At 43.2% G+C, this 12050-nt stretch overlaps 1 protein-coding gene across 2 annotated transcripts in view; it reads right to left on the reverse strand.

Annotated features, from left to right (window-relative positions):
• FAR2 (fatty acyl-CoA reductase 2) overlaps window positions 1-11169 on the reverse strand; it is a 69930-nt gene extending 58761 nt beyond the window's left edge. Inside the window, exon 1 of one of the 2 annotated variants that reach the window (XM_079975284.1) lies at window positions 11135-11169. Coding sequence is in view for 1 of the 2 variants with exons in the window: in XM_079975280.1 (XP_079831406.1) it covers window positions 4827-4842 (16 nt within the window). In the remaining variant the exon portion in view is untranslated. Of the gene's footprint in view, window positions 1-4826; window positions 4845-11134 lie in introns of those variants that run through there. The other variant, XM_079975280.1, reaches the window with a different exon arrangement.
• Between the last annotated feature and the right edge of the window lie 881 nt (window positions 11170-12050).

Genomic DNA, 12050 nt, shown 5'->3' on the forward strand with positions numbered 1-12050 from the left:
GATTCAAACTGCCGACCTTCTGATTAGCAAGTCCTAGGCTATGTGGTTTAACCCACAGTGGTCTTTAATGATCCTGTAGAGTACTCGTTTACTCACGTATTTCCCCATTCAAAGCCAAACCTTCTTGAAGTATAAATAAAGAAACAGATTATAAACTCTACCTATCTCAACTGCAGCATCAATATAGCATCATGCTGTTCAATGATACAGTGGTGCCTCGCAAGACAAAAAGTATCCGTTCCGCGAGTCTCTTCGTCTAGCGGTTTTTTCGTCTTGCGAAGCAAGCCCATTGACGGCTTAGCGGATTAGCGCTATTAGCGGTTTAGCGGCTTTTAGCGGCTTATCAGCTTAGAAAAAGGGGGGGAAGGAAAAAAAACCCCGCAGGAACTCACAAGACATTTTCGTCTTGCGAAGCAAGCCCATAGGAAATTCGTTTTGCGAAGCACCTCCAAAACGGAAAACTCTTTCGTCTAGCGAGTTTTCCGTCTTGCGAGGCATTCGTCTTGCGGGGCACCACTGTATTGTGCTGGGTTCCCTTCAATTAATTTTTATCTGACTCCAATGGATTGTCTTGTGCTTTTTATAAACAAACATTACATATGGTCAGTGCCTAGGACTTGCCGATTGTATGGTCAGCGGTTCAAATCCCCGCGGCGGGGTGAGCTCCTGTCGTTCCTAGCAGTTCCAGCTCCTGCCCTCCTAGCAGTTCGAAAGCACGTCAAAGTGCAAGTAGATAAATAGGTACCGCTTTATAGCGGGAAGGTAAACGGCATTTCCGTGTGCTGCGCTGGTGCCGGCTCGCCAGAGCAGCTTCATCATGCTGGCCACGTGACCCGGAAGTGTCTGCGGACAGCTCTGGCTCCGGACTCTTAAGTGAGATGAGCGCACAACCCTAGAGTCGGTCACGACTGGCCCATACGGGCAGGGGTACCTTTACCTTTCACCTTTATAACAAATAGTATTTTAATTTCAGATTACCTTATCCCCACCCTTATATTAGTTATAATTGATGACTTGTGTATTTCTGATCATAGTCCTGTATTTCTGACCAACATCCCTTTAGCTGGAAGCAAAACCAAGTATTGCTCCAAAACCCCCAATCCCCTGAAAAAATAGCATTCATTCTCCTGCTGAGAAACTTTAACATTAGTAATTAGATTAACAATGATCAGTGAAACTGCAAAATGAAACAGCTTAGAAATGTAGAGAACAGATTTACTAAAATCTGTCACTGGAAGGACAGATCCTGAAGCTGAGACTCCAATACTTTGGCCACCTCATGAGAAGAGAAGACTCCCTGGCAAAGACCCTGATGTTGGGAAAGATGGAGGGCACAAGGAGAAGGGGACGACAGAGGACGAGATAGTTGGACGGTGTTCTCGAAGCTACAAACATGAGTCTGACCAAACTGCGGGAGGCAGTAGAAGACAGGAGTGCCTGGCGTGCTCTGGTCCATGGGGTCACGAAGAGTCGGACACGACTAAACGACTAAACAACAACAATATATGAATTAGAACATCAGCACAAATCTTAGAATTGAAAAAGGAACACGACAAGGTTGCCCTATATCCCCTTTGTTATTTATATCGGTCCTAGAAGTGCTCTTGAATATGATCAGAGGAGACTGGTTGGTGGAAGGTATCCAGGTCGGAGCGAAACAATATAAACTGAAAGCATTTGCAGATGACCTAGTTTTAACCCTACAGGAGTCAGAGCCTAGTACTAAAAGGGTGTTGCAACTGATTTATGAGTTTGGTCGAGTGGCGGGATTTAAACTTAATAAGCAAAAAACCAAGGTCTTAGAAAAAAATTTGACTTCTTCAGAATCAGAAAGGTTTCAGAAAGAGACAGAATTAAATGTGGTTAAAAAAGTAAGATACCTAGGGGTAAACATAACAGCGAAGAACAGGAATTTATTTAAAGACAATTATGAAAAATGTTGGTCTGAAATTAAAAGGGATCTAGATGTTTGGTCAAGATTGAAACTTTCCTTGACAGGACGTATTGCTGCTATTAAGATGAATGTATTGCCAAAAATGTTGTTTTTGTTTCAAACTTTGCAGATTGTGGACAAAATGGAGTGTTTTGGGAGGTGGCAGAGAGATATTTCAAAATTTGTCTGGCAGGGCAAAAAGCCCAGAATTAAGTTTAAGATATTAACTGATGCTAAAGAAAGAGGGGGCTTTGCCCTGCCAGACTTAAAGTTGTATTATGAATCAGCAGCTTTCTGCTGGTTGAAAGACTGGCTACTTCTTGAGAACACTGATGTTTTAGATTTGGAAGGATTCAACAATGCGTTTGGTTGGCATGCATATCTGTGGTATGACAAGGCTAAAATACATAAGACTTTCAAGAACCATGTTGTCAGAAAAGCAGTATTTAATGTCTGGTTAAAATATAAAGACTTATTGGAAAACAAGACCCCAAGGTGGTTATCACCAATGGAGGCTAAGGCCCTGAAAAAACTCAATATGGAGGCCAAATGGCCGAAATATTGGGAAATAATAGAAAAAGATGGAGATAACTGGAGGTTGCAGAGTATGGAGAAAATAAAAGACAAAGTGCGAGATTGGCTACATTATGCTCAGATTAAAGAATTCTTTAAAAAGTTTTTAAGTTGGACAAAAAGATAGGATTCCAGGTGGAAAAATCAAAGTTAGAAACAGAACTGTTAGAACCCAGCTCTAAGATACTTTCAAGAATGTATAACTTGCTGTTAAAATGGAATACACAGGATGAAACGGTTAAATCAGCCATGATAAAATGGGCACAGGACATAGGGTATAACATCATGTTTGCTGACTGGGAAAAGTTATGGACCACAGGTTTGAGATTTACGGCATGTAATGCCTTGAAAGAAAACATTATGAAAATGATATATAGGTGGTACATGACTCCAGTCAAGCTTGCAAAGATATACCATGTGTTTGATAATAAATGTTGGAAGTGTAAAGAAGCTGAAGGAACATTCTTTCACCTCTGGTGGACTTGCCCTAGAGTGAAGGTTTTCTGGGAAATGATTTATAATGAACTGAAAAAGGTATTTAAGTATACCTTCCTTAAGAAACCAGAGGCCTTTCTCTTAGGCATTGTTGATCAGAGCGTGCAAAAGAAGGATCGAATCTTTTTTATGTATGCTACAACAGCAGCAAGGATACTCATCGCTAAAAGCTGGAAAACTCAAGAATTACCCACACTGGAAGAATGGCAGATGCAACTGATAGACTATATGGAATTGGCAGAGATGACTGGCAGAATCCGAGACCTGGGAGAAGAACTGGTGGAGGAAGACTGGAAGAAATTTAAGGACTATCTACAAAAATATTGTAAATTGTATGAATGTTAAGAAAGATGTAAGATTAGCAAAAACATGGCTTCAACAAACTAGTTATAAAGAATATAAATTTAAATTTAATTGGAAGACGAAAAGATAAATTTTGGATAAGTAACATTTTATGATTAAGTTTCAATAAGAGTATGTTAAATCCCAAAATTTGAGATATTAATATTGGAAAATTATATTATATGAATTAAACCAAGTTAATAATTTGCTGGTAAAATTTATGAGTTTAGAAAGCAGGAACAAGGGTTGTGAGGAAGTCCAAAGATGAATATGAAATGTGGAATTGGAAAAGATTGTGTTATTATCTATGTATTTTATTGTTAAACTAAAATTTAATAAATATTATAAAAAAAAAATAGAACATCAGCACAAATCAAGCGTTGATCCTTTTACCCCCACAAAATAAAAAAGAGAAAGATGTATATTACTCTTAATATCTATTTAAATACTGTTAAACTTTCAGGTGAATGATAATACATTAAATCAATCATTTTATGAATTTGAAAATAAAAATCCAACAATTCTGGCAAATAAATTGAGGAAGAACATAAACAAGGAATAAAATTTGAACTCTCAAAAGAAACTGAAAGAAACAAGAAAAGATTTAATACAGAAGACATACTAACCAAATTCCAATCTTTTTATTCTGCTTGTATGCATCAAAAACCTCAGAAGACACACATACTGAAAGTGTGAAACTGGTAATAAAGTGATATATATACACCTTCAATATAAATAAATAAATGATTGAGTCCTAGCCCAGACTTAGATGTATTACAAATCTTTCACAATCTCTAATCATTCTCCTGAAGGCATCATCAATCCCAGCTCCCCCCAAAACCTAGGAGTTTGAGCTATTCCAGTTAAACTAGGCCATTTGAGGACAACTGTGTCAATCAACTTGGTCATTTCCCCCATTCCACAAGCGAATCAGGGCTTCAACAGAACCACAAGACAGGCATCCACCTAAATCCACGCCTGCAGAGGTTACATCAGTCCACGTCAATGAAGTTATTGCTACCTGCCCCAATCACAGAGGCTTTAATCTCATTTTAATAAGGGCTGAAAACCTTCATTGCCAAACACAATATATGCAAGATTCTTACATTGATTGCAGCACCCTCATTAAGCCATTAAATCACAGCCAGCCTGCCAGTTGCATCACAAAATTGTTGATTTGGATGCAGGAATCTCAACTAGATCATCTATGACAGATGGCCATCCAACTTCTGCTTAAACACCTCCAAGGAAGGAGAGTCCACCACCTCCAGAGGGAGACCATTCCACTGTCAAACAGTTCTTGCTGCCAGAAACTTATTCCCTTCATCTGAGGATCACAGGGTGATTTACATACCATAGTAATGAACAAAAACAATACCTTCACAGTTTAAAAGGCCACAGATTGTTTAAATAGCCAAAGGCCTATTGCACTTAAATAATCTTGCAATTGAGTTACCCTTGGTACAAGACATAATTATAGTACCTGGAAATATCCTCATTTCTTACATTTTTCCCTCTGTGCTCCATTATTTTCAAAACCCTCTGCTAACAAACTCCTAGCCCTTGCACAGGAGAGCATTCCCATTAGTAAGAGATCACAGTCTTGGGTAACTAGCTACACGGAGAGGCAAGCACACTCAGACTTCCCACTCCTTTCATTAGTATTACAACAGAGCAACAGAGTTAAGCAAGCAATAATAACACCTGCTCAGTCATGCTGCATTAACTTAGATACACATTGAATGAAGCCATGTAGGTATAAATGGCTTTAGAAATTTTTAGGTTGAAAAACGGGCCTTACTGGTTGCTGCCCAAGTAGTGTTGCTTCTAAACAAAGACTACTTTAAAGAGAAGCAAACCTTCTGTTCTGTCTCTCTCTTACAAAACTTGTGTGCGTCACAATATTCATTTCCCATCACCCCTAGACTCTGTTGTCTTGGTACCAGAGCTGGTTTCTGTGAAGCAGGATCTTGCTGTTATGTGACCTCTCTCTACAACCTGAAGAAGCTGAACTGTCACATTGTTTGGCAACCCATTTGGGTGTGCCCCATTCCTACATTTGTGTTTTGCTGAGGGAATGGTGTTTTTGTTTTAAAAAATAAAAATTATTTGCATTTTCAAAAACAGGAACGGAGAGCATATTTAACTGTTTGTCAGATCAGCCAGTTCAGCATACAGTGGTATCTCAGGTTAAGAACTTAATTCATTCTGGAGGTCTGTTCTTAACCTGAAACTGTTCTCAACCTGAAGCACCACTTTAGCTAATGGGGCCTCCTGCTGCCACTGTGCCGCCACCGCACCGCCGCTGCACGATTTCTGTTCTCATCCTGAAGCAAAGTTCTTAACCCGAGGTACTATTTCTGGGTTAGTGGAGTCTGTAACCCGAAGCGTATGTAACCTGAGGTACCACTGTATTCAAACATTTTACACTGCCATTCTTTGGTGGGTACTAGACTTGTTCTTGTCAGGGACTGGGCCTGGCCCTTCCAGAGAAGAATTATAACAGGAGTTTGAGGGAGGGTCACAGCTCAGAGGAAGATGAGGGGGAAAGTTGGGAAATAATGGGAGAGGAGGAGGAGGAGGCAGGGCCAGAGCAGCTGGCTTACACATTATGACTAGAAAGCATTCCAGACCCACCATCTCCCAGAACCTGGCGAGCCTTGAAAGTAGGGGAGCAAATTAATAATAATAATAATAATAATAATAATAATAATAATTTTATTATTTATACCCCGCCCATCTGGCTGGGTTTCCCCAGCCACTCTGGGCGGCTTCCAACAAAACTCTAAAACACAATAACCTATTAAACATTAAAAGCTTCCCTAAACAGGGCTGCCTTTAGATGTCTTCTAAAAGTTTGGTAGTTATTTTTCTCTTTGACATCTGGTGGGAGGGCGTTCCACAGGGCAGGCGCCACTAACGAGAAGGCCCTCTGCCTGGTTCCCTGTAACTTGGCTTTCCGCAGCAAGGGAACCACCAGAAGGCCCTTGGCACTGGACCTCAGTGTCGAGGCAGAACGATGGAGGTTGAGACACTCCTTCAGGTGTACTGGACCAAGGCCATTTAGGGCTTTAAAGGTCAGCACCAACACTTTGAATTGTGCTTGGAAACGTACTGGGAGCCAGTGTAGGTCTTTCAAGACCGGTGTTATATGGTCTTGGGGGCCGCTCCCAGTCACCACTCTAGCTGCCGCATTCTGGATTAGTTGTAGTTTCCGAGCACATTGCAGTATTCTAAGCGAGAGATAAACAGAGCATGCACCACTCTGGTGAGGCAGTCCATGGGCAGGTAGGGTCTTAGCCTGTGTACCACATGGAGCTGATAAACAGCTGCCCTGGACACAGAATTGACCTGTGCCTCCATGGACAGCTGTGAGTCCAGAATGACTCCCAGGCTGCACACCTGGTCCTTCAGGGACACAGGACAAGGGAGTCCTCCACACCTGCCCGTCTCCTGTCCCCCAAAAGCAGTATTTCTGTCTTTTCAGGATTCAACCTCAATCTGTTAGCCGCCATCCATCCCCTAACTGCCTCCAGGGACCTTCACCTTCACCGCCTTCACTGGTTCCGATTTGAAAGAGAGGTAGAACTGGGTATCATCCGCATACTGATGAACACCCAGCCCAAACCCCCTCATGATCTCTCCCAGCGGCTGCATGTAGATGTTGAAAAGCATGGGGGAGAGGACAGAACCCTGAGGCACCCCACAAGTCTGAACACGGGTCTGAACACTCACCCCCCCCACTTTCTGAACATGGCCCAGGAGGAAGGAGTGGAACCATTGTATAACAGTGCCCCCAGCTCCCAGCCCCTCTAGACGGTCCAGAAGGATGTTATGGTTGATGGTGTCCAAAGCCGCTGAGAGATCCAGCAGAATTAGGAAACAGCTCTCACCTTTGTCCCTAGTGCGCCGGAGATAATCGACCAGTGTGACCAAGGCAGTTTCAGTCCCATGATGAGGCCTGAATCCTGACTGGAAGGGATCCAAATGGTCCGCTTCTTCCAGGCATGCCTGGAGTTGTTCAGCAACCACTTGCTCAATCACCTTTCTCAAGAATGGAAGATTTGAGACTGGGCGATAGTTGGCCATATTGGCAGCATCTAAAGATGATTTTTAAAGAAGCGGTTTGATAACCGCCTCTTTCAGCGGGTCTGGGAAGGTTTCCTCACAGAAAGAAGCATTTGCCACCCCGCAAAGCCCAGCCCTTCCCGGCTAGCTTTTATAAGCCAGGATGGGCAAGGATCAAGGAGACAGGTGGTTGGTTTCACTCGTCCAAGCAGACTGTCCACATCCTCGGTGGTAACAGATTGGAACTGATCCCACGCAACTTGATTCTAGCACTCTCCCGCCCAGCCCTGCTCCCATGGTGGAGTCTACCTCTTCCCAAATTTGAGTTACTTTATCTGCAAAAAACTTTGCAAAATCATTGTACTGGGCACCGATGTAGCAGGTGGTTCCACTAAATTGTGAACCACCTGAAAAAGTCTCCTGCTGCTGTTTTCTGCAGATGCAATAGAAGCGGTGAACAAAGTCTTCTTCGCCATCGCTACCGCCACTTGGTAGGCTCGACATTGAGCTCTAACCCATGTCCAGTCAGATTCAGAATGAGTTATCCACCACCGGCGCTCTAGCCGTCTCAGCGATTGTTTCATTGCCCTCAGATCCGTGGAAAGCCACGGGGCTGTCCGGGCTCCATGCAATCAGAGAGGGCACTTCGGAGCCAAACAGTCAATAGCCCTGGTTAACTCCACATTCCAGCGGGCCACCAGGGAATCAGCTGAAAGGCCATCAACATGGGATAAAGAATCCCCTACCACTCTCTGGAAACCATTTGGATCCATTAAGTGGCGGGGGCGGACCATGCGAATCGGTCCCACCTCCCTGCAGAGGGGAAGGGTCATGGAGAAGTCCAGTTGCACCAGGAAGTGATCTGACCATGGCACTTCTTTCGTTTCGCTTTTACTTAGTGTCAGATCACCAACATCCACAGAGGTAAACACCAGGTCCAAGGCATGTCCACGGCTATGGGTTGGGCCAAACTTATTCAGGGACAGCCCTATGGAGGTCATGCTTTCCTGAGTCCTGAGCAGCCCCTTGAAAGGTCGTGGCAGCATGGATGTTAAAATCCCCTAGGACAACCAAACTAAGTGTCTCCAGGAGAACATCTGCCACGACCTGAAGCAGCTTGGACAGGTAATCCTTGATGCAGCGGGGAGGTCAGTACACCAAAAGGAGTCCTGTACTGCCCCTATTGCCCAACTTCCAGAACGTGCACTCAGAGAACTAGGTCGTCCCAATAGGATGCCTGGTGCAAACTAATGACTTCCTAAAAATCACTGCAACCCCCCCTCCCCGTCCACAAGGCCTGGGTTGTGTGCATAAGAAAAACCTGGTGGAAAAGCAGTGGAAAGGACAGGCCCATCTGCTTCATCCAACCAAGTCTCTGTTACACATGCCAGGTCAAGTCCTCCATCCATGATCAAGTCATAGAATCATAGAGTTGGAAGAGACCACAAGGGCATCGAGTCCAACCCCCTGCCAAGCAGGAAACACCATCAGAGCACTCCTGACATATGGTTGTCAAGCCTCTGCTTAAAGACCTCCAAAGGAGACTCCACCACACTCCTTGGCAGCAAATTCCACTGTTGAACAGCTCTTACTGTCAGGAAGTTCTTCCTAATGTTTAGGTGGAATCTTTTTTCTTGTAGTTTGGAACCATTGCTCCGTGTCCGCTTCCCTGGAGCAGCAGAAAACAACCTTTCTCCCTCCTCTATGTGACATCCTTTTATATATTTGAACATGGCTATCATATCACCCCTTAACCTCCTCTTCTCCAGGCTAAACATGCCCAGCTCCCTTAGCCGTTCTTCATAAGGCATCGTTTCCAGGCCTTTGACCATTTTGGTTGCCCTCCTCTGGACACGTTCCAGTTTGTCCTTCTTGAACTGTGGTGCCCAGAACTGGACACAGTACTCCAGTTGAGGTCTGACCAGAGCAGAATACAGTGGCACTATTACTTCCCTTGAAGTCATGGATGGCAGTGGTCTTATGAATCATTGACCTGGCATTGCACTGCAGCACCTTCAGGTCATGTGGGTATCCCTTGCAGATTTTAGTATCCGTCCGGGCAGGAGCAGACCCGGAGGCAGGGATAGTCCTCAAACAATGACTAAACCTGCCTCCTCTGTAATTACATGGTCTGGTCTTAGCGTAACTCCTCCTCCTACCCATGATCACTGAGATCCGTTGTCCCAGTGTATCCTCCCCCTGTGGAACATGCCCCAGCCATTTTGTTGGCTGAGACCCACTCCCCGGCAGCCCTGACCCCTCCCCCTAAGAACAAAATAAAACCTTTAAAAAAATAACAACAATCAAACAATACAAACAAAAAACTGTAAAAATTACAAATACATCAAAATCAAACAAATTCCCAAGCCCAACCAAACATCCATCCCATCCCCACAAAAAAATTCAAAAGGGAAAAAGAAAATTTTAAAACATTTTAAAAAGAACTCTGCACCCCTCCGAGTCCTCCTGGACAGCAGCAGCAGTAGCAGCAACTATCCTTATGAGGCCTGTCAGGCCCCACCCTGGGCTAGGTGGTGAGTGACAGGAGTGGGGCCCTTAGGCACTCATGCAGGGGAGTCCTCCTGGGCAGCAACAGCAGTCCTTATGAGGCCTGTCAGGCCCCGCCCTGGGCCAGGTGGTGAGTGGCAGGATCGGGGCCCTTAGGCACTCACACAGGGGAGTCTCAAGGACAGAGGGCACTTGTCAGTACCCACAGAGGAGGTGATGTGGATGACAAATGAGGATGCGAGTGAAAAAGGGGGTAAAGAGTCAATTGGAAGAATGCCATTATTCTAAGAGGCTGCATTCCAAGCCTCTCTCTGAATATATTGAATAAAAAGCAGATGGTAAGGACTTTTCCTTGTTTTATCCGTTCCTGGCAACCAGTTGTGAGGGTTGGTTCCTCTGCTGCCTGACAGTTCTCCACCTTTGTGCCAATAAGGTTCTAGCTGCAGCAGTGGCATATAGTGATAACCTCTTTTTTTGGGGGGGGGGGGACCTCCATTGTTACCATCCCCAAGAGGAAAATATCAGGTGTTTTGGGAAAAGCTTTTTAAAGTATCTTTTCTAATTCATTATATATAATTTCCCAATATTCCTTAATTATTTACAGGACAATACTTTTATATTTGTATCTGATAGGTATCTGAGACTTTTGTTCTGCAAAGCCATTTTTCCTGTCAATCTTAAACAATTCATTAATCTGATGTATCTGCAGCCAATCCATGACCAGATTTCTTCATTTCTCAGTTTTTGTTCCTGTCCTGTAAGATCTAAATTTTCACTGTAAATTAACTACTGCTTATCCATATTTGTTCTTTTCCTAGTTGTAGCTTCCACTGGGTTGCACTGAGGGAAGGGATTGAGCACTGAGATGTTCATAATAGTGTAAGGAATCTAGAAATTCACCTTCAGATCAAGTTCTATTAGGGTGACACCAGAGATTCATGTGCAACCCAAGATTCTGTTCTCAGGCAAAAACATCTGAACTACTTCTTACAGTAAACCTAGGGCTAGAGATTAAAATCCTCCTTTCTATACATATTCTATACATATTTCTATACACAACCCAAGATTCTGTTCTCAGGCAAAAACATCTGAACTACTTCTTACAATAAACCTAGGGTTGGAGACTGAAATCCTCCTTTCTATACATATTCTGGTCATCTTAACTATGCTTTTTGGAAAAGTTACTCCGAGAATAATCACAAAGTCAGTACTTACAGATGACAGCAATACAGGATTCCAAGTATACTGCAGAATGCTTTGTTTTAAGGGAGAGCACAGACTTAGCGGACAGTTAAACTGGTTAGAGAACAGGAAACAGGAGTTGTCTCCTAAAGGATGGAGGTACAATGATACTTACCCCCTTGGAACTGTGTTTGGATTTGAATACGTGCTCTGGAAAGTTTAACATAAATGGTATAAAGTATGTCCAAGATGCATCACTTACTTTCTCCCATAAAGCTTCCCTCTCATAAAATACATAATCAGAAATTAATGAGAAACTTTGAAGTTTCACTGCTTTTGATCAGAAAGAATTATTTTGTTTCTATTCAAATACCAGCCAACAACAATAGTTTTCTGGGTAGTTTACACCACAAAGGAGGCAGTAAAACATAAAACTATAGCAATGTGTAAGCCTAAAATCTAAAATAGTATATAATTAGCAACAGAATAAAACAACAGATTAAAATCAGATTAAAAACCAGCAATGCGTTTAAACATGTGCTGAACTCCCTGGTTAATAACAGTGTTAAGTTTTAGAAATCTAGACAAACATGTTTCTCACTAAGGTGTGTCCAGAAGCAATAAGCTATGGGAGCTTACTGCATCACAAATCTCTTGGAGTGCAGAGAACTGAATGTGCAGTGATGCCAGTTGTGTAGGTGAGGCAAGAAAGAAGAGTCTCAGACCCAGTCCTGCCTCTGCTAACAATCAAGTCCAGCTGGTGTCAGTGACCTGACATTGGATGTCACTTGGACACTCTGTATTTTGCCCTGATAGAGAATAATTTGTGTGTGATGCAGAGGCTGTGATATGAGAACAGCTCGAGCAACCTTTGTACCTTATTGGCCTCACTATTTTTTTCCAAATTCTGACCGTGAAAAGTTAAAGTGTGGCTTAAATTAATGACCTT

Source organism: Podarcis cretensis, assembly GCF_951804945.1.
Source record: "Podarcis cretensis genome assembly, chromosome: 5".
Classification (NCBI taxonomy): domain Eukaryota; kingdom Metazoa; phylum Chordata; class Lepidosauria; order Squamata; family Lacertidae; genus Podarcis; species Podarcis cretensis.